This window comes from Alligator sinensis, unplaced genomic scaffold (genome assembly GCF_000455745.1).
Source record: "Alligator sinensis unplaced genomic scaffold, ASM45574v1 scaffold1029_1, whole genome shotgun sequence".
Lineage (NCBI taxonomy): Eukaryota > Metazoa > Chordata > Crocodylia > Alligatoridae > Alligator > Alligator sinensis.
Window position 1 is genome coordinate 776,250 of NW_005842425.1, and position 23,899 is coordinate 800,148.

General features: G+C 41.5%; 1 protein-coding gene and 1 pseudogene across 1 annotated transcript in view; one reads left to right on the plus strand and one right to left on the minus strand.

The window, feature by feature from the left end:
* Nucleotides 1–23,899, plus strand: part of FAT4 (FAT atypical cadherin 4) — a 252,930-nt gene that overhangs the window by 10,417 nt on the left and 218,614 nt on the right. Inside the window, exon 2 of the mRNA XM_014522959.2 lies at nt 185–5,438. Within this exon, the coding sequence (XP_014378445.1) occupies nt 185–5,438 (5,254 nt within the window). The remainder of the gene's footprint in view (nt 1–184; nt 5,439–23,899) is intronic.
* Nucleotides 17,017–17,324, minus strand: LOC112551327 (annotated as a pseudogene).

Below are 23,899 nucleotides of genomic sequence, written 5' to 3' on the forward strand. Positions count from 1 at the left end.
CTGCTCCTGTGCGCCCTGGTCCTGCCACTGCCGCCGCCCGCGTGCGCCGAGCCCCGCCAGGTCTTCCAAGGGCTGGAGGAGCAGCCCGCGGGCGCCTGGGTGGGCACCGTCGCCACCCGCCCGGGTTTCACCTACCGCCTCAGTGAGCACCATGCCCTTTTCTCCATCAACGCCACCTCCGGAGCCCTGCACACCCGGGCCACCATCGACCGGGAGAGCCTTGCCAGCGACGTGATGGAGCGTGCGCCGAGCCCCGCCAGGTCTTCCAAGGGCTGGAGGAGCAGCCCGCGGGCGCCTGGGTGGGCACCGTCGCCACCCGCCCGGGTTTCACCTACCGCCTCAGTGAGCACCATGCCCTTTTCTCCATCAACGCCACCTCCGGAGCCCTGCACACCCGGGCCACCATCGACCGGGAGAGCCTTGCCAGCGACGTGATGGACCTGGTGGTGCTGTCCAGCCAGCCCACGTACCCCAGCGAGGTGCGGGTCCTGGTGCTGGACCTGAATGACAATGCGCCCGTCTTTCCGGATCCCTCCATTGTGGTGACCTTCAAAGAGGACACGGGCAGCGGCCGCCAGCTAATTCTGGACACGGCCACTGATGCGGACAGTGGCACTAATGGTGTGGACCACAGCTCCTACCGCATCGTGGGGGGCAATGAGGAAGGGCGTTTCCGGCTCAACATCACCCTCAATCCCAGTGGGGAAGGAGCCTTCTTGCATCTGGTCTCCCGGGGCGGGCTGGACCGAGAGGCCACCCCGACCTACCAGCTCCTGGTGCAGGTAGAGGACAAGGGAGAGCCACGGCGGCGTGGATACCTGCAGGTCAACGTCACCGTGCAGGACATCAATGACAATCCGCCCGTCTTCAGCCAAGCGCTCTACCAAGCCCGGGTGCCTGAGGATGCACCAGTTGGGGCCAGCGTCCTTCAGGTGGCAGCAACTGATGCTGATGAAGGCACCAATGCTGACATCCGATACTGCCTGGAGGGGGCGGAGGGTGGTGGTGGGGAAGGGGCTGGGAATATCCCGTTTGAGGTGGACCCCGAGAGCGGGGTGATTCGCATCCGGGAGCCATTGGATTATGAGATACGGCGGCAATACTCACTGACTGTGCAGGCCACAGACAGGGGAGTGCCAGCGCTGAGCGGCCGAGCTGAGGCCCTCATCCGCCTGATTGATGTGAACGACAATGAGCCGCGGGTGAAATTCCGCTACTTCCCTGCCACCTCCCGCTTTGCATCAGTGGATGAGAATGCCGCTCCTGGCACAGTGGTGGCACTTTTAACTGTGAGTGATGCTGATTCGCCTGCTGCCAATGGGAACATCTCGGTGTCCATCCTGGCAGGAAATGAGCAGCGTCACTTTGAGGTGCAGAGCAGCAAGGTGCCTAACCTCAGTCTCATCAAAGTAGCAGCTGCACTGGACCGGGAGCGTATCCCTGCTTACAATCTTACCGTGGCTGTGGCTGATAACTTTGGGGCTCCTCCACCATCACCAGGGTCCCCTAGTCCCTCCCTGTCTCCGGACAGGGCAGTTCCTGCCCCAGTGAGTCGCTCTTCAGTGGCCAGCCTGGTGATATTTGTGAATGACATCAATGACCACCCGCCTGTTTTTGGGCAGTCTGTTTACCAGGTCAATATCAGTGAGGAGGTACCACTGGGCAGCTATGTGCGGGGTCTTAGTGCCACTGACCGTGACTCTGGTCTCAATGCCAACCTCAAATACAGCATTGTTTCTGGGAATGAGCTGGGCTGGTTCCGCATCAGTGAGCACAGTGGCCTGGTCACCACTGCGGGCACTGACACTGGTGTTACTGGCCCCGGTAATGGCATATTAGCCTCTGGTGGGCTGGACCGAGAGAGGGCCTCAGAGGTGGTGCTGAACATCAGTGCTCGTGACCAAGGAGTACAGCCCAAATTTTCCTATGCTCAGCTGATGGTGACCATCCTGGATGTTAATGACAACAGACCCCGCTTCAGCCAACCAGAAGGTTACCAGGTGTCCCTGGCTGAGAACTCGCCCTCAGGCACTGAGTTGCTGGTCTTGAGTGCCACTGATGGGGATTTGGGGGACAATGGGACTGTGCGCTTCTCCTTGCAGGAAGCTGAGCCAACTGTGGCAGCAGTTGGCCCCTTGATGGCCCCTCGCAGGGTCTTCCGCCTGGATCCTGTGTCAGGCAAGCTCAGTACCATCACACAATTAGACAGAGAAGAACAGAGCTACTACTCCCTTCAGGTTTTGGCCACTGATTTAGGTTCTCCTCCCCTTTCCTCAGTAGCCCGGGTCAACGTGAGCATGCTGGATGTGAATGACAACAGCCCTGTGTTTTACCCAGTTCAGTATTTTGCCCATATCCAGGAGAATGAGCCTGCAGGCAGCTATCTTACCACTGTGTCTGCTACCGACCCAGACATGGGACTCAATGGGACAGTCAAGTATAGCATCTCAGCTGGAGACACCTCCAGGTTTCAGATCCATACTCAGACAGGGGTCATCACTACAAAAATTGCCCTTGACAGGGAAGAGAAGACTGCCTACCAGTTACAAATAATGGCCACTGATGGTGGACATCTCCACTCCCAAAATCAGGCCATAGTCACCATCACTGTCTTGGACACTCAGGACAACCCCCCAGTTTTCAGCCAGGATGTATACAGCTTTGTTGTCTTTGAAAACGTTGCTCTGGGCTATCATGTTGGCACTGTTTATGCTTCTACAATGGACCTTAACACCAACATCACCTACCTTATTACAACAGGTGACCAAAGGGGCATGTTTGCCATTAACAAAGTGACGGGCCAGATCACCACGGCCAGTATCATTGATCGGGAAGAGCAAGCGTTTTACCAGCTAAAAGTGGTGGCTAGTGGGGGGGCAATAACTGGAGACACTATGGTCAATATAACTGTCAAAGATTTAAATGACAATTCCCCTCATTTTATTCATGCAGTGGAAAGTGTAAATGTGGTTGAGAACTGGAAAGCTGGGCATACCATATTTCAAGCCAAAGCTGTTGACCCCGATGAAGGTGTCAATGGCATGGTCCTTTATAGCCTTAAGCAGAATCCAAAGGGCCTTTTTTCCATTAATGAACAAAATGGCAACATAAGTTTAGAAGGGCCACTTGACATAATTGCTGGGTCTTATCAGGTAGAAATTTTGGCCTCGGATATGGGAGTTCCACAGCTCTCCTCCAGTTTTATTTTAGCTGTTTCTGTTCATGATGTAAATGATAACTCACCTGTATTTGATCAGCTTTCCTATGAAGTCACTATTTTGGAGTCAGAACCCGTGAATTCCAGATTCTTTAAAGTGCAAGCTTCTGACAAGGATTCAGGAGCAAACGGAGAAATAGCTTATGCTATAACTGAAGGAAATACCGGGGATGCCTTTGGCATATTCCCAGATGGCCAGCTGTATATAAAGAGTGAACTGGACCGTGAGCTTCAAGAAAGATATATTCTACTGGTTGTCGCTTCTGATAGAGCAGTAGAACCGCTTAGTGCTACTGTAAATGTCACAATAATTTTAGAGGATGTAAATGATAATAGACCATTGTTTAACAGTACCAATTATGTGTTTTATTTTGAAGAAGAACAGAGTGGTGGTTCATTTGTGGGTAAAATAAATGCTGTTGATAAAGATTTTGGACCAAATGGTGAAGTTAGGTATTCCTTTGAAAATATGCAGCCAGATTTTGAGTTGAACACAGGAACTGGGGAAATAACAAGTACTCATCAGTTTGACAGGGAATCTCTTATGAGGCAAAGGGGAGCAGCAGTATTTAGTCTTACGGTTATAGCAACAGATCAGGGGTTGCCAAAACCTCTAAAGGATCAGGCAACTGTGCAAATTTATATGAAAGATATCAATGATAATGCACCCAAATTTTTAAAAGACCTCTACCGAGCTACTATATCTGAATTAGCAGCAAATCTAACACAAGTTTTAAGAGTTTCTGCCTCAGATGTTGATGAAGGTAATAATGGCTTGATTCACTATTCTGTAATTAAAGGAAATGAAGAAAACCAGTTTGCAATAGATAGTGGCACGGGACAGGTAACATTAGTAGGCAAGCTGGACCATGAAGCTACTGCATCTTATTCGCTTATCATCCAAGCAGTAGATTCTGGGACAGTTTCCCTCAGTTCAACTTGTACATTAAGCATTGATGTACTAGATGAAAATGACAACAGTCCTTCCTTCCCTAAGTCTACTTTGTTTGTGGATGTCTTGGAAAACATGAGAATTGGTGAACTTGTATCTTCTGTCACTGCTACTGATTCTGATTCGGGTGACAATGCGGATCTCCATTATAGCATTACAGGGACTAATAACCATGGAACCTTTAGCATCAGTCCCAATACTGGCAGTATTTTTCTGGCAAAAAAGTTGGACTTTGAAACACAATCTCTGTTTAAACTAAACATTACGGCAAAGGACCAAGGCAGGCCTCCTCGGTCTTCAACAATGTCAGTGGTAATACATGTTAGGGATTTTAATGACAATCCTCCTAATTTTCCTCCTGGGGACATTTTTAAATCTATTGTTGAGAACATTCCTGTTGGTAGTTCTGTTATTTCTGTGACTGCTCGGGATCCAGATGCAGATATTAATGGGCAGTTAATGTATGCAATCATTCAACAAATGCCAAGAGGTAACCATTTTCGTATAGATGAAATCAGAGGAACGATATTTACTAATGCTGAAATAGATCGTGAATTTGCTAATCTCTTTGAGTTAACAGTCAAAGCCACTGATCAGGCTGTTCCCGTGGAATCTAGACGATTTGCTGTGAAAAATGTGACTATTTTAGTTACGGATCAAAATGATAATGTGCCTGTATTCATATCGCAAAATGCTCTTGCAGCAGACCCTTCAGTTGTGATTGGTTCAGTCCTAACTACAATTATTGCTGCAGATCCTGATGAAGGAGCAAATGGGGAAGTTGAGTATGAAATAATCAATGGGGATACTGAAACCTTTATTGTGGATCGTTACAGTGGAGACTTAAGAGTGGCCTCAGCTTTGGTACCTTCTCAGCTCATATACAACCTCATAGTTGCAGCTACAGACCTTGGTCCTGAAAGAAGAAAATCAACCACTGAGATGACTGTTATTCTGCAAGGAGTTGATGGACCTGTTTTCACACAGCCAAAATATATTACTATTTTAAAAGAAGGTGAACCAATTGGGACAAATGTAATAGCGATAGAAGCAGCTAGTCCAAGAGGCTCTGAAGCCCAAGTGGAATATTACATTGTATCAGTGCGTTGCGAAGATAAAAGTCTTGGACGTCTGTTTACCGTTGGGCGCCATACTGGTGTAATCCAGACCGCTGCCATTTTGGACAGAGAGCAAGGAGCACGTCTGTACCTGGTGGATGTTTATGCCATTGAGAAATCAGCTGTTTTGCCCCGAACACAACGAGCAGAGGTAAAATACTTTACTAAATAAATATTTACTCTTTCATTTCTAAATTAACCATTTCTCTAAATTAATTGTACTTGTCATGTTAACTGGTCATTCTGATTTCACAGATATCAGTGTTCATTTTCAGTCAAAGCTGCAATAGCTTATTTCTCACTGCATTATTTTGCCAGAGAAAGAGCCTTTTACATCATTGTGCAACAAATTATTTTTCTTTGAATTTATGCATAGAGCAGCATCAGCAATATTTCTTGATTGCAGCAGTTTTCTTTCTGATTTTTAGGAGATGGGCCTACCTTTTTTTTTTAGGCTACCTTCAACATAGTGCTAAACAAAGAAGAAGTAGACATAAAGATTTCAATCTCAAAAGGCCTTTTCAGGTCTTTTCACAACTCATTTTAGCTATACTCTTCATTTAAAAAAAAAAAAAAAAAAAAAGACTTTCCACTCCCATCTGAGCTGTGGCTGAGTTGCCTTCTCTGAAGTTGTCACATCACTACTGGTCTGAGAAGCAGCCAGTAGTGTATTGATGTCTGAATAGTTCAGACAGAGCCAGAGAATTGACCCTATTTGTGCTTCATTGGCTTGTGGTGTTAACAGTTTGATCTCTCAGATAGGTCTCAAGCTACTGTTATTCTTTTTTATTAAAAGATATTAATAAGGTATTAAAGATAGTAACACAATATTGCTTTTCCTTTGAAATGGCTAACGATTGCTTATTTTTTGCAGAATGCCACTTTCTATAAACCCTCGACTAACTGGTTTTAAAATGTTCTCCCTGTGACTAGGCTGAAGAGTGAAGCATGAGAAAACAGGCTTTTCAATATTAGTTACTACGTTAGGCTTACTTTTTTTTCTAAAGGTTGCATTTGAAAGTAAATCCATCACATAGGTAAGGCATACACTGACGACCTTCACTTTTGGGTGGAAACTTATTGGGATAGTGAAGGTGGGACTTTGTTTTATTTTTTACTATAGTTTTGAGTTTCCGTTCTACTTTTTCTTGCGAGTCATTTTTGCTCACTGGAAGTCTGGAACCAGCACTATTGTAGGGGATGCCGGAAGTGCATAATGGTTCAACCATTTCTCTCACCAACTGAGCACATTACCTCAGTTTTGCACAGTTTTTTACATCCCAGGGATTTCCCCACCTATGTTTCCACTTAAAGGCATGTTCTACAATAGCCAAGTCATCAGAAATGCTCTGATTTTGTGAAGAGTTGCACTGAATGTGGTATATAGAATATTGTCATTTGGCACATGAGGTATTTTTGTTTCAATTAATATATTTTTTTGTTTTATTTTAATTTTTTGTTGTGACTATTAAGACGGTACGAATGAATTCTTCTAGATTTGGTAGTTGTTAAGAGAGTTAAAAATGGTTGTTTATTTGAGGGCAGTAATTTAAGCAGTTGCTTTTAACTCAGAAAAGATTTGTCAGTTTGGAAGAGGAAGCTTGTATTGTTGTAGTAACTAGCAAAGTACATAGTATACAACACTAGGAAGAATTATGACAAATCTGAAGGGTATTGTATTTTACAAATAATTTGAATCATTGGTTCAAAGTATGTAGCTGATTGTTAGTAGGAATCTGCTAATATATTGTTCTTTGCAAACCTGGATAGTAAAATAAAGGAAAAAATAACACAAACAAGCCAAATGAGTAATGTGTAATATTTTTTTCATGATAGTCTGGTATTCTGGGAATTATCTCAGTGAGAATTTGAGCCCAACTCTTGCAGCTCTCATTTCAAATAGTTCAATTGAAATGTTAACACTCTTCATGGGGGCTAGGAGTGCTTGGATGAGAGAGGTCTTGCAGGACCCTATGGTTGCAGTAGGTTCACACATTGTAAAAATGCTTAATAAGAACATTCAGGCACAAAGAAAGAAACCATTGAAATTTTAAACCATCTTTAAATTGTTGATCACAAACCACTCCTGAAATCAAAAGCAAATGTTTTTTCTAGAGAGAATATTAAAAGCAGGGGTTGGAAGCTAGGATTTCATATTATTGGTTGCATCTTTATAGCATCTTAAATGCTTTCGTCTCTCCTCCCCCCTCCCAACACAAACATAATTAGTTCACTGTGCTTCTTTAGAAATACATTATAAACTTATAATCAGTTATCAAATTAAAAAAAAAAATCTTAATCCGTTGCAGACTGTTTTTACCCTGCTTGCCGTATGTAACAATTTAGCTTGTTTTGGAATGCTTTTCCTTGCCCATGTTTGAACAAGAACCACTGCAGTTGACATTCTCTGGGCAAGCCAACCATCAGTGGGTTCTGAATAAGCAATGAAATTAGTGCCTGTATTCCCATGATAGTTTGTGTTTGTTTTGCGAAAGTAGTGATTTGAAGGATTGACTCTTTGAGTGCACAGATTTCAATCTCAGAATCTACTGCTTACCTTCTGTTCTTAAGAAACTGGGACTATACATGAGAACATGGACATGACTTGTAATACTTAAACTTCTAACCTCGTAAGTGCTCCTTTTTAAAAGTGTGTCTTCTTGTATCAGGTCAAGTGCAAAGGTTTTAGCTCTATCCATTTTGCTATTAATCCTGTTTTCAGTGTGGCAATGTTAATGGTAACTGAACCAGAACATAGATTAGGGTTAGTGTACCATAGGATCCTAGCAAATACAGTATTACAAGAATCAGACATTCCTTTATTTGTTATGTTTTCTTTTGCACCCTTTTATTACTACATGCTTGAATAGTAAAAGAATTAAATTACTGAAGCATATCACTTTACCTTTCCTCAGTGCTTAGCCAGGGACACCTATAAAATTATTCCTAGAATAAAAGCACAATAGGGGAAGTATTGAAGATATGAGCTGTTTCTGCATGGATACATAATTTGATTTTTGGCTTTGTTCATGAGGGAGCTTTTTGTTTTTCACATTTTCCTCACTGATTGTATTACAACGGATGTGCTGTTGGACCAGTTAAGTAAAAGTACATTACAGAATAAATCAAATGCCTTCTTCATTCTTTCATAATATCTGGCCACCTGCAGGCAAATATCATCTTAATTGTTAATGGGCATGTAAGTAATTCCAAGAAAGTGCAGAGAATGCTGGGTACTAAATTTGTCACTTGAGATTGATAAAGAGGGCAGTAAAATATTGATTGATTGATTTCCTCCTCCCCACCACCTTGGGTTGGAAAAGGAGTGGGTATGTGTGCTAGAGTTGGTACAACATAGAAGGTTGCTTTCAAGCTTGAAAAATATTAACTTATTGACTATCTAGAAGAATACCATGCATGCGTATATGAGAGACTAGTGAAGTCCAGGCACAATTTCTGCATAAGGTATCCAATCACTGTATCTTCATCCTTTGTTAGTAGCATGGTGTAGGGTTCTTGTTATGATTCTTCTCCTGAGCTCTGCTGAGGAGTGTCTGATTAATATAAATGTGTTGCCTAATCCACCATCTGGAAGAGCAAAGATTTTTTTTCCTATCCTTCACACCAATTCATAGGACTTGCCTTACTGGATCAGATCACTGGTCCAGCTCCCCATCTGCCAGTGTTACACACTACATGCTTTTCTGAAAGGTGTCAGGGTTGACAGTTGCACAAGAGCATTCTTATCCAGTTTCTTGTGACTTCCAAGCAGTTGATTTATATTTTGAAACATGAGGGCTTATAGCTAGGTACACTTTCTGGAATGCTAGCTAAAATTGTTCAAGGTGAAAAAAGAAATTAGGAAGTTTAGCATTATAGTGAAGAAGAAAATCTCTAGTCCTGTTGTGACAACAGTATCGCATTTGAAATCTTATACAGTGCTCTTCTGAAACCAGTAGATTTCAGAGTGGATTTACGAAGGAGGTGCAGTTTTTAGAGCTGGGGAAAATCAGGTGTCACATGATGGAGATATTAGCCCAAGGTCACTCTGCAGCCTGGTGGCAGAGCTAGCAATGGAATTTGGATCTCCTTTGCTCAGTCCACTAAAGCCAGGTTTATATAGTAGCATTATCATGTCTAGCAGTGGCATCATTGAGTTTGGATAGGCCACCTCCTATACTGGAAGCAGAGTAGCTGTGTTCAAGTAATGATGCTGATAGGCTAATATATATAGGGGCAGTCAATTGGTACAGTAGACGTAATTCAAGTCCTTTCATTGTTTTACTTATCAATGAATGCATCATTTCTTATATTACTGTCCCATCACTGGAACCATACCATTTGACCCAGAAACTGTTGAACTTCCCTCTCAGAGATTTTAACATTTTTTTTTTCTGCCTGACCATTTGAAGAAAGTCAACTCATCTAGAAAAAATGCTTTCCTGGAATTTTTAGAGAAAATGGAGACCCAAACCCAGGTCTTCCTCAATGGAGGGCATGTAGCACTTCTGCAGCAAACTTTAGATATTTAAGTGTTATGTTAGCTATTTAGCAGCTTTTTAGATCCTACCTCCCCACAGTGCAATTCTTCTTGCTCTTCTGAGGGCACTTACATTCTATTGCAGTCCTGTTCTGTCAGGGTATTTGTGTATACTCTGTTCTAGTTCTGCCACTAATTAGCAACGTTGGAGGAAGGGGCCCCTTCTTTTAGTTCAGATCTGGCCCACAGAAGCCAGTCATCTCACCAGCACAGCTCCCCAGTATCTGAAAATTTAGTGACAGAGGAAAAGTGGCAGCAATTGCTGCTCCTTTGCCGCCAATGTATGGACTCATGGGGAGTCCCACAGGCTGGATGATGTGGCCCTGTACACCAAATGAAGGATGATGGGTTGGGTGGAGGTGGTGCGGAGCCTCATTCTGGAGTGCTGGGTCAGCCTCATGCCATTCATCTGGTTTGCAGGGCTAGAAGGTTGAGCACCACTGGTGTAGTGATTAGGGTGTTGCTTAGGGAATAGGAGAGCCAGGTCCTAAGACATCCTTATTCAGATCTGAACCTTCATCACCCACTTTCAAGCAAGCTACTAGATCGTGGGCTAGGCATTGCTAAGAGTACTTTTCACTCCTTCCGTTGAAGCTGGCTTCCAGGGTAGGCAACATGTGGGGGTCAGAAAGACGACAAGTGAAGGTGTGTGGTTCATTGAGATGGGCATCTCATAAAAGGGAGGGGGGGGGGGTCTTAGTTTCCTGGCCCCTGCCTTAAAGGTATTTTTGCATTTAATGGTTGTTGGAGAAAATAGACAGCAGTGTGCTAGTGTCTGTCCTGTTAGGCATAGTTAACATAATGAACTGTGCTGTGATGAATTATATTGTCATCTTTTTCTCCTAAACTGTTCTCATCTGTGGTCACTGGGCTTTTCTTATGCCTTTGGTGAATTACAGATCTGTAAGAGACTTTCTGTGAAAATGATCTTCTTTGCCCCTAGCCTATGACTGATAGTATAGAGATAAGTAGGTTCCACATATCTTCACTGTCTTTTGTCAAGAGGTTGGAAGTTATTTAGTTTCACTGGGAAAGCAGAGAATAAATGTTGAAATAACAATCCAAGGGTGTGGTCTACATACAGTTTGTGTATTGCTATAGCCATTTTATGTAGATTAGTGAAACTCCCTTCTATGACAGTTCTTTTGAGAGTAGTTGTGATAGTATAGACAAGGCAGTTGTATTGCTGCTAACTAAATCTAGTTTTGTTCAAAGCCAGTGTTCAAAAACAAGCCATAACTCTCAAGTGGTCTAATTTTAAAAAAGAAATTTATTGTGGATAGAGAGAAAATCTCAGTTAAAAAAGAAATTGTTTGCCCATTATATTTAGTGTCATAGTTGCCAAAAGTGATGCCAGATCATTGTGATACATTTTATGATTAGTTTCAGTAATCCTACAGCCTTACTCTACTTTTGCCAACAGTAATAAAGGATATGTTAGAGAAACCATTTCATTGCTTTACACTGATTTGCCTTCTTGTTTTTAATTAGACCACTTGAGTCTAGACTGCAATCTTGGTGGTTTTATATAGTGATATGTTTATTTGTTTTCTCACTGGAGTAAAAAACCAAAATGATATTAGTAATATTTGCAAAATAGATAGCCATGGCTATACTGTGAAATTACAGGTACTTATTATATAGTAATAATACAAATGATTTTCAAAGAAGGACTTTAAGGAAGCAATCATTTCTGTAAAGACAGTTTTGTTAAAAGAAAAAAAAAATCTATCTATTCTGACGACATCCAGTAAACACTGTCAGCAAATTAAAGGTTTTTTTGACATTTGGAAGGGGTATTGAGGGCTCCTTCTTCAGGTGGTTAAAATCTATCTTCATTGCATTAACTTGTCATTTATTCAGCCTTGTGCCTCTATGAAGGGGGCTCCCCAGGGCAGCTTCTGTCTGGAGAAGCTTTAAGTCAGGTTCTGGTAGAGCCGAAGTGTTAGGTCAAGGGCAGACAGGGGATAGGGATGGTTCAGAAGGTTCCCTGCAGGAGTCTTGGTTTCCTGTTGATTCTCCTGGGAGATCGCTTGATATCCTTTGATCAGTGTTCAAGTCTGCTCCCTTCTTGGAGGTGGGGGGATTCAAACTGTGCATCCTGATGGAATAATTAGGAGTAATCTCTACGACATTTTCCTACTTTGCCTTTCCAGTGGTCAAGCTATTGTGTTTTCTATAATATAATTGAGATGTAAAAGAAGCAACAAAAGAACAAGGAAGTTTGCCTAGAAATTCTCTACTAAGTATGTAACAAGTTTAAGTGTCTGAGATGGGAATTTCTTGACCCAGTCTGTGAAGCAGCATCATGATTTAACTAAAGTAAAACTTCCCTAATTTTGATCCCAGGTTCATGTTACCCAACCGTGCCAAATGGCTGGCTGCTCAATATAAAATCTCCTTTCCTGAGCAACTAGGCAAGATACTTAACATGAATATTATAACTGAGGGCAGTAAAATGTTCATTCAATTTAAATAATATAAGAAAAGGATCCATCTTTCTACATTTAATTTCCTCTAGCCATTTATACATTCATAATATCATAGTTGTTAGGGGCTGGAAGGGACCTTACAGATCACGTATCAACATAATTTTCTTCTCATAAAATCAACTGTATTTAAGCAAACCCTTACCAGACAATGATAGGCAGCACTCTGCTTGCTTCATAGTTATTCCTGCTTTCTGTCCTTACAGTAGCAGGGCATTGAGAGTGCCCTCATTCTTCTGCTTTACCTGTGGCAAGTTCTCAATGTTTTAGGCATTATGCCTGGTAGTTTGCATGAGGGCTATTGCCAAAGGGTTAAAGAACAGGTTAGATAAACTCCTGACTAGGATGGCTTGGATAGTGAGGAACCTGTTTTGAGCAGGGGGTTGGACTGGTTGGCCTCCTGAGGTGCCTTTCAGCCTTACTTTTCTGTGATATTTATGATCTACTCCAAGTCTATTCAACTTCTAAGCTGCACACCACATGAGCTGAACCAGGGAAGGTCTCATGCCCATGTGCTATACTGGGGCAAGTCACATGTCCCCTCAGACTGCAGACTCACCCTCAGTCCCCCAGGACATGCTACACCTCACTGCTCTGCCCCTGGTGCCAGAGGCAAGTAGTGAAAACTACTTGCCTCTGGCACCAGGGGCCAGAGGCAAGTAGTTTTCACATCACTACTCCAGGTTTCCCCTCACAGAGGGGAAACCTGGAGTCTCTGGATATTGTTACAGCTGGAGCAATAGGGGAATGGCAGCCAGGCAAGGAGCTTGGGCCTGTGGCCCACAGGCCATCAGTTTGGACAGCTCTGATCTACACTTGTCAACTCTTAATTTTTACATTTTACACTTCTTATCAGGTGACAATCACTAGCTTGTTGTCAAACAGGAGACGGTTCCCTTTTATCATTTATACTACTCTGAAATTGTAAAGAACAACAGGCAATGGCGTGGCTAAAGTTCATCTTGCACGCCTTCCCTGAGTAGCACTTTGTCTCTACATTGTGAGTTTTCTAAAATATCTTTAAAACAGAGAGCTATTTTTAACTTCCATGATAAATCCAGTCCTAGATTATTTGCATCAATTTATGGAAGTCCAACAGAGAATTTACACCATCAGAGAAACTGGTTTAGACTTTAAATGTTGCCCCTTACTGTTTAATTAGAGTGAACAAGAACAGCTTTTATTATGCCTGCAGTGTACATTAATTGGATATGCTTACAATGTTTCATAGCAGATTAATTATTTGTTGAATTATACTCAGTATGGGACATGCTGAGAAGCAAGTGTTAGACTGGTATGTCTCCCAAATAATGTGAACTCAAGCTGTTCTTATAATACAAAATCACATAGATACAGGAATGATAAATGTATGTTCAAACACTTAAGGTTATCAGTTAGGCCCATCTTACCTGTTGAACTATGCTTATTAAAAATACCTCTTTCTCTCCTCTTGTAGGCTGGATTTTAACCTTTTTCCTCTGCCGCTATTGTATTCTTGGTAATGGTATGAATAAGGGTTCCACCTCAGTTTAATATTAAACAGACAAATATTGCTAGTTCATTACAGTGCTCATAATTAAATTTCCTTTTGCTTTGAGGTGTAGTGAGTGTGAATAGAATTGAGGGAACAGGGGTACTGATTCTGATATGTTGTGGGTTTGAACATGGCTGCTGGAAGTTGCATAGCCCTAGTTTTGACAAACATTATTCTGAACACACTTTTTTAACTTGAAAAATATTCACACGTTATTTGTTAGAGTGTTTTCTCATTGGACAGGTTTTTTTTAATAGTATTATTCATAATAGCCTGTGTCACTTTTTTCTTTTAATTGAGAATTTCATACACTTTAGGAGTTACTGATTGGATTTTAGAAAATATTTTATCATTGGGCTAATTTTAATCCTGTTAAATAGATTATCATTAATGTCAATAGAAGCAGAGTTGCAATATACTACTACATGGGTTAGATGAGGGTTGTCCAACTGGTGGCCAATGGGCTACATGTAACCCCCAAAGGGGCCCATGGTCTCTGACTTGGTTACCACTCACTTTTTTTTTTGCTTTTGTCACAGCTGCTGATTTCCTTGGGCTTTGCCTCCCTTCTCCAATTTATACGCCCTGCCCAGTTGTGTGTACAAGTGGTACTTGTAGCTGGAAGGGGAAGAGGGTTCTGTGCATGAGGCGGGCCAGGGTGGTCGTGGTTGGGGGGGAACCTGGGGTGTCTATGCAGCATGCATAGTGCGAGGGGGCATCTGGGCTGCATGGGTGGTGCAGGGGTTGCCTATGACATAAATGGCCCTAGGGGCTGTGGCCTGCAGCTCATGCAGTCCCCAGGACTGAGGCATGTGCCCTTGGCTGCCTGGAAATTGGATATCCCTGGGTTTGACAAACACGTGTGTTTAACACAGCTCTTTTAAAAATGTCAGTGTGTTTCGTGTGTGTGTTATACAGTAGGCTATACATAAATACATACATACATGCATACATGTAAACACATTCTGTTAGTGAGGAATATGATCACATATACAATCTTTTATGAGTAATCAAATATGAATATGTGGAACTGTCTCAAGCTGTTTTTTAATGTTGCTTAGATAATGTCCATGGATTGCACATTCATTTGATATTGATATTTGACTGCAAAATGAGTATGCAGAAAAAAATGAAACCGCGATGGTACTTGTCCCTTGTGAAAGATGCATTTTATATATAAAAAAGTCCCTTATAACATTCTTCCTTAATTCTGAGGGATAGTCATATAATTGTTTCTATTTCTAAACCTTTTCAACTAATGTGATATTAGTGTAAAAATTAACACAAGACCATAGAGTTAAAATTTTAGGCAAACATACACAAAATATTTTATCTATCTTTGGTTATTGCTAACTTAGTTATTCTGGCATTGTTGGCATAGTAGTGTTTAAAAGCTGAGAGTTTTCCTTCCAGAAGAAAAGTACCATATTTACTTGCATATCACATTTTCCACCAAAAATAGCCTTCCAAAATTGGGGTGCATGTCTTAGGTGGGGAAGCTGGTTTTCTACCCAGAATATAAGCATGGAGATGCTGTAAAATACCTGTTATTTCTTTTCTTTCTAGCAGTTGCATGGAAGGAGGAGTGGAGTCCAGCATAGGCATATCTTGGGGGAGGAGGAGTGATACAGTGGTGTGGTTGAACTCCACTTTGATTCCTGCTTCACTCTAAGTTTAAAATCAGCATCCTGGCAACAGCAATCCTAGATCTGACCAGAGTTCAGTTTCCAGCAGCAGCTACAGTTTCAACTTTTGACTAAGCAGGGAAGAGCTACTGACAGTTCAGCTGTGGAAAGGTTAAACTGTAGCTTTTACTTGGAAAGGAAAAGGAGGATGAGTGACCTGATGATTAGACTGTCTCTTCTCTTCTCTAGGCCGTCATAACTCTGGAAAATCTTTTTGTTTTCATTCTGCCTTTGAAAAAACAAGGTGCATGTCTTATTTGGGGGAAAGAAAATGTTTTATTAATTTTCAGGGATGTATTTGGTAGTCGTGATGATCTGAGTCAAAAAGAAATGCCAAACTCTAGAATTCTTGGTTCAGAGATGATACCTTTTATTAGACCAACTAAAAAAATCACAAACAAATTATCTTTCTTTGCAAGCATTCGGGCATACATGCCCTTCTTCAGGCTGAGGACAAATCCAAGATGGTAAAAATCCTCCTAGGTAGAAAATAATCTTCATTTTGAAGAGGGGAACTTTGAGCCATAGGGGGTGCATGGAGGAGTACTGGTGCACCCCCTAATCGGCTGCGCTCCCTGCTTAGGCGATGGACAGGGGGTAGGTGGGAGCGCCAGTGCCCACCCTGCAAGTGCTGGCCAATCACTGCAGCCGCTCCCAGAAGCAGCCACAGCTACTCCTGGAAGCAGCTCCAGCGATTGGCCACAGCGACTGGCCGCAGGGGAACTCTCCCTGGACAGCGAGATCAGCTGCGGGGGACACCCCCCACAGGCAGCGAGACTTGTTGCAGTCCTGATTGGCTGCCCCGCTACCAGTCACCCATGCGTGTTGGTCTGAAACAAAAAGAAATGCAGGACTCTCATAGACCCCAAGGGAACAGACTTCCAGCCTCAAAGTTCCCTTTGCAAAATGAAGTTTATTTTCTACCCAAGAGAATTTTTACCATGCTGGCTTTGTCCTCAGCCTGAAGAATGGCATGTGTGCCTGAAAGCTTGCAAAGGTGGATATATTTTTTTGTGATTTCTTAGTTGGTCTAATAAAAGCTATCATTTCTGAACTAAGATTTCTAGAGTTTTGCACATTTTAGTAATTTTTCCATTTTAATATGATATCTATTTTTTTTCTTGTTGAACAACATGCAGAATACACCTAACTTGTGCAAACAATAAATAAATTAGATGACCTGCTTCAATAGTTTAGCTTTTTTTGTTTTGTTTTGTTTAATGATTTTACTCAATAACTTTTTTCATGTATTTACCCAGTGAACATTATATTTATTTCAGGACAGAGTTGTTCTAGAAATACTGGGATTTTTTAAAATCCATAGTGGGGCAGGCCTTCTTAATTTTTAAATAAAAATATAAAACTCAGGTTTTTTAAGAATGTCTTCTGTTCCTTGATAGACCACGTAAGCAGTTTTGGAGAAGGCAGCTGACCAAAGTATAGGTCTCCTTTGCTCTGCTCTGAAAAAATAACATCCCTTACTACAACTCAAACTGAGGTAAGACAGGAAGAATAAGATTTATAAAAGCAGTGTCTTGGGTTATGAAGCATCCTGAAGAATGTACATGTGCTTCTCTAATGTAGTCTTTTGCTGTGCTTTTATGTGCTGTTGCTCAGCATGATTCTGGAAATCCTTACTAAGAGAAGATCTTGCAAGTGCAATGCTGGCTCAAGGATGATTTGTGGTAAACAAGTTTTGCATAAGTAATTTTGTCTTCTTGTCTAGTTTTGCCAAGATTGTAACCCTATTTTTACTTTTAAAACCTTGTCCTGGAAGGTTTGTTGCCATCATGCTGCTTTTAGTTTTGTTCAATTGCAGTTACATCTCTCAACTTTAAAATCCACTGCTCTGTTTTCCCCTAGAAATACTTCTAATTTTCAGTTATGTCAGCGTATACGGGATGATTTTCTTTAAATAGAATTCTGTGCTCTAAAATGGTGTCAGAAAAGAAGTACTATAATATTTAATGAGTGCATTTTTAACTGGGATAGTTTACTATCATAATTGATTTGTAATAATGATCAAAAAGCAGCTTTTGTGTATAGGAGGTGGAGAGGGAAAATTATTGAATTAATATCACAAGGTGTGTGTGTATATGCATGTGTGTAAATATGATCTGTATACAGTAATATTGAAATGGGTGTGTATGTACGCAACTTAGTTCACTCTTTCTCTCTAGATATGCACATATGTTTATAAACGATATGCACAATTACACCTAGAGAGAGAGAGCGTGCACAGTTTTGGACAGTGCAGCTTTGCATGCCCGCAGCAGATGGGGAAAACAGGCTGTACTTTGGAACTACAAAAAGAAAACACTATAGAATAAGATTTTAAATGCCAACTTCTTTTTGGGCTATTTTTGGCAAATTTTTAAAATATTTTAGATGATGTAATAAGATGTCTGACCTTTAATATATAATGTTTAGTGAAAAGATTGATATTTTCTAAGGAGGTTTCCTACACCATGTTACCTTTTTCCTTCTCTTATTTCCCCCTCCTCTTTCTCAGTTTCTATGTTGAAGATCTTCTTAATCCATCAAATACAAAAGAGCAATTGAGCTCTCTGATTTATTACCTCTTTATTCTTTAAGAATCTGTATTTTTGTTTGTATATGTTTGTAACTCACTGATTTTTTTTGAGCCTGATTCTGCTCTTGGGCATCGATGGGAGTTTTGTCGCTGACTTTCCTAGGTATTTGGGGCTCTTGGGATTTGGTGGACAAATGGTTAAAAAAAAAATGTGTGTTTTCCCCTATAGTCATGTCAAAGACCTTTACATTACACAGGGATTAATTTATAAATATGATTACTAATTCAAAAACTGAGTATCCTAGCCTGCTTTTCCATTTTCTATATTAGAGGAGCAGTGGACTTTTTTACAAAAGGCTTTTAACTTGAAAGATGAGTTAAATCTTATGCTTTCTATTCATATAGTCATATCTTTATTATACACTTTAATACCTAGTGCTTCATATATCTTAGTTTGAAAATCCTATGTTATTTATCATCTTGTGTATGTTGCCAGGTGTAATGTTATCAGATGATTGTAATTATTCAAAATAAGTTTAAAAGATCGTGTAGAGATCACAGCTAATTAAGCCTAAGCAATGATGCCTTGTTATTTTAAGTTCAGCCATTGACAGATTTAGAACACTACTTGACCCTTGAACTCATGGAGAAAGGAGGAAGTAGGAGTGAACATTTTCTTTGCAGGGTAAGATCATAATGGGGTAGGAGAAAACTACATACATGCCTGCCAAAATACTTGGATCAAACCAAAGGAACACAGATGGCTACAACTGATAAAGGTGTCTGTTATTGTTTTTTTTTTTTCTTTCTGCTCAGCTGTGTGTGTGTGTGTGTGCGCGTGCGCGCGTGTGTGTGACAGAGAGAGAGAGAGAAGGGGTAGGAGAGAGTGCTTTATGGCAATATTGTTTTTAATTGTAGGGTAAAAAAGACATGAGTAATCTTGTATGCCTGCAGTCAAATTTGAGCAAAGCCCATTTGTTACGTCCTTCCTACATATGAAAAAAAAAAACTTTCCTGACAGATCTTTGCTACAATTAGAGTTGATACCCATAGCCCTGAAGCCCTGAATGTAAGTACTTAGGTGAAACAATGAAACTGATCTGCTAATTCTCTTTGTGGAGACTTTGGCTTGGAGGATTTATGAAGCATACAGACGAGGTGGCTAGGCCCTGGTCATAGAAAATTAGGGTTGTGAGGATCTCAGGAGGTCATGTAGTCCAACACCCTGCTCAAAGCAGGACCAGCCTCAACTTGATCAGCCAGGGCTTCATCAAGCTGGGCCTTAAAAACCTCCAACGATGGAGATTCTACCACCTCTAGGTAACCTGTTTCAGTGCTTCACCATCCTCCTAGTGAGAATGTTTTTCTTACTATCCAACCTGTACCTCCCTTGCTGTAACTTGAGACAGTTCCTCCTTGTTCTGTCATCACTGAGAACAGTTTAATTCCATCCTCTTTGGAACCAACCTTCAGGTAGTTGCAGGTTGCTCTTAAATCCCCTCAGTCTTCTCTTTTCCAGACTAAACAAATCCAGTTCCCTCAGCCTCTTCTCAAAAGTCATGTGCCCCAGCCTCTGAACCATTTTTGTAGCCCTCCGCTGGATCCTTTCCAATTTGTCCACATCCTTTCTATAGTGGGGGCCCCAAAACTGAACACATTACTCCAGATGTGGCCTCACCAGTGCAGAGTAGAGTGGAATAATTATTTCCCTTGATCAGCTGGCACCACTCCTACTAATGCAGCCCAGTCTGCTGTTATCCTCTCCCTCTTCAGTGCTACTCTGGATTACTATATAACCTGAGGTGTGAAGACTCAGTCTGGCGATGATCTATCACGTGTATGTGTACATGTCCATTCACATGTGCGTGGGTGTGTTTGGGGGCATGATTTTGTGTGCATGTGCATGCAGAGTGGAGAATCTCCTGAGTTGGGTCTGCATTGTTGCTAACTTAACTCCCTCTACACATGCAACCTATAGCCTTCAAGATATTTTAGGGCTCATTGGCTAGGAGGAGAACAGAGAGGTGTGCCTTCATTATTTTGTTTGTATGTGTAGAAATGCTTCACATGCAGAAGCTTGTTTGCTGTAGAATGTACCATTTGGTTCCTGAGTTTGCTTTGGAAAGTTTGGGGGGTTTTGTATAATATTCAACAAATAAGTCCAAATACAAATATAGAGAAAATAATTTATTTGTGATAAATATAGGGCTGGTATCTGATATACCTATACATTTTGGCAAAAATAAACCATTTTAAAACTTTATCTAAAATGTAAATTTACTCATATACATTTTTATGGAAAAGTTGCTGCATGTTTGCAATACAATATAAGATGCAGTGAAATATTTCTTCTGAGCATCTAATACATATGTATTTTATCCATAGTTTCTATTTCAGAAATATGTAATGGCTCTAATACTTCAGCAACAAATCCCGAAAAGGCAGTGATCTGTCTTTCACTGCAGCCAGAAGAGGGTGATTGTGCTGAGATTCTGTTGTGGTCCCAAGTGGATTATGCTTTTCCCCAGAGAGAGCTATTACCATCATAAATCCATCTCTAATGTGTGATATGGTATAGAAAATGTATTTATAATCATTCTCTTTTCTTTTTGAGTCTTCATGATTTTTCATATGAAGAAGCCACAATAGTTTGATCGGGTGATAGTTCTTAACATTCTGGATTGACCCGAGATAATTTTATACTATCTTAAAATGATTCACTGTTATGAAAGTTTGAGAAATACCTTTGTATGCAACATGAAAACAAAATAGTTTTAATTCAGTTTGGGTTAATCTACCTTGTAACTGAAACTCATAGATAAAGAAAACCTTTATTTTTACATTTTTGGGGGGGTGGGTTTGGAAGTCATACACCCACAACTAAAATGCATTTGTTCTTTTAAACCATTGTTGTTATTTATTTTTATTACTGCTATTGTTTTTTATTTGCATCTTGGGTAGTTCTTGAAGTGAGAGAAGTTCTGGACAAATATATAGGAAATGATAGATTCCAATCTGGCAATCAGATCTGCCTTGGTAGACCCTTGTGATGGTGTGAAGCCTCGTTCATTCACAGGTGCAAGGGCCTACTCATGTGGATCCACTTTTAGGGCTGACGTTTTTGTAATGGGATCTGCCACTAGCGGTGGTAGCGCCTCCTTGTGGCCACTTTTATCCTGCCCCTTCCACTATAGTCTTACTTTGAGTACTACCTGATATTCACCTGCCATGCCTTAGTTATTATAATTCTGGGAGGTTTCCTCCAGAGAACCAGAATGGTGGTCCTGTGTGCCTTGCCCTGCACTGTCTGAGGTTCTGACAGCCTGGTCTCAGTTCACCAGGTGTCTGGGAGTCTGCCAACTCAATAATCTAAGCCTGTCTATGGGACATCTTCCATGGCCTCCTTCCCTCCTCTTTCAGCTACTCCCATGCACCATAGCCTCAGCAACAACATAAAGGAAAACACAAACACAATGAAGTGTGGCTGGGTTGCTTTTCTCTAAGCTCTCCTCAGGCTTCTACTGAGTTCTGCTGGCTTCTTCCAGCTTGGGCCTTCCTCGACATACAGTTCCCAATCTCCCATACTGCATCTCCACTCAGCCTAGGCAGCTCTTTAGCTAGTAGTTCCAGGGTCAGTCTCCAGGTCCCCCACAGTGCTGCTCGCTGCTCCCAGTAGCGAGCTCCTTCCTCTGGTTCTGGCTCAGGTGCAAGGCTTATATAGTTCCTGGCTGTTCCTCCTCATGAGCTAAGTGCAGCTCAGCCTGTTTGTTATCTGGGGCCCTGCAGCTTTCAAACTCCACTGCCTAGCCCTGCTCTCAGTAACAGAAACCCTACCTAGAAAAATGTACTACAAGTCTGGGCATCAATACGCAAGTGATGTTTGAGTAGTTTCATACTACAGAGTTTTCATATTTGGACTCAAAGAGTTTTGTGATGGGAACAGGTGTATTTTCTTAGTTAATTTATTTTTAATAAAAGCTATCCTCTGATTCCTTTCTGGATAGTTATTTTTGTTTCTTTTCATCTGTCTTTTAATTTCCATCAGTTTTGGGGTTTTGTTGGGGTTTTTTTTTTTGGGGGGGGGGGCATTGTATACAACCTTTGCTATTTTTCCACACTGTTTATTTCATTTGTATTACCTTACATCCATACCCATCTCTTGATTTATACCTGGGGTGAGTACAGACAGTCAAAAAGTCTGAGGCTGAATGAATTCAGTCTTTGCAGGTTAGTCTAAACTGAAGAGATTAAACTGAAAAGCAACCAGACACACATTTACTTTTGATTCAGGTAATGCCGCCACACAGTGGCTCCGGCCAGAAGCAGGGGGCATTACACCACAGCTCTTTGGGACACAGCCAGCATGGTCTGTGTATTTGCTTCCTCTTCCTGCTGCCCCTGAGGTCTCTGGGATTTGCAGTCCAGGATCACAGTAACAGGACTCTCTAGGGTTGCTCAACACTTCCTCTTCCTGCTTCCAGGTGCCTCTGGGATTTGTAGTCCACAGTCACAGCCAGCAGTAAGTTTCAGTAAGTTTAGCAGCAGGGGGTGGGGGAAGTGGGGAAAGTGGGTTTAACCCCCCTCCCTAGCCACAGGCCATAACTGGGGTTTGTAGTGGGGAGGGGGGAACAGTCCCTGCCTCCCTCCCTTATTTCCCCCCCCTCCCCCTGCCCTTTTCTGCTGGAGCAGACAACACTGCCCAGCCCAGGGCTGGAAAGCATGCTGGGGTACTGTGATTTAATTTGAACCAGGAAGGGGTCTGGGGCAGAAGTTTCATACACCAGGTTGACCCAAATCAGTTAAGTTTGATACTACATTCAACCAGGTTTATCCGAAATCAGTTTCAGCAATTTTGCAACTGGTTTATGTGCACTGAGCTTCTGTTCTGTTATAGGTTTAAACCAGTTTCTGATGATTTAAACCTGTTTATGTGTAACTTCTGTCCCTATCCCCCTTTATTTTTAGAAGTAATTATTTCTTTGGTAATATTCAGCATAATAATATCCTTCCTCTGTTAAAGACACCTTTGCTTATGGCCTGTTTATTCAGCATTGAATTAGACAAACCTCTCTGTACCTGCCCAGCATTTTGTTCTGTGCTCTCTGGATTTAAACAGGAAAAACAGATACATTTTTAGTTTCAGGCTTTTAAGAGTCCTCCATAAGTCTTTTTTTCAACAGCCATTTAATTTCAAGCTGACAGTCATACCATCACAAACTGTGACACTCAGATAGTTTGTCCATGGCCCTAATATCTCTTTGAAGTGATGTATTTTCTCCTTCATATAGCTTTCGCATGGTGGAGGAATGTGTTTCTGGTGGATCTCTTGAAAACTCCACAGATGTTAGGGATTTGTAGAATCTGGTTGTTAAATCCCCTTGGGCTAGCAATCTGGATGAAGTGCTATACAGGAACCTTTGTAGAATCTTCTTCCTCATTCCAAGTTTCTTCCTATGGGTTTGGCTGTGGGAGGATGTAGTCAGACCCTTGATTTTTGTATTACTTGCAGATAGTTTGATAGGAGTTATTCTTTCTTTCCTGGCAGGATCATTCACAAATTTTATTTGGTTGCAGTTATTTTCTTGTTCCATTTATGGACAGTGTGGTCTTAGCACAGTGATGGTGAAAATAGTAACTTGCTAATTAGTATTGAAGAACACGGGTGTTTTTCATTTACTCAGTGCTCAGATATATTACTCATTTGTTGCTTTTGTGCAGTAAATATATATATAAATATGTTTCCCTACCGAGGATAGCATATTCATGATTGCAGGCCTTTTTTTTTTGGTTTGGAAGGCTGCAGAAATACTGGAGAACAGAGATGTCAGGGA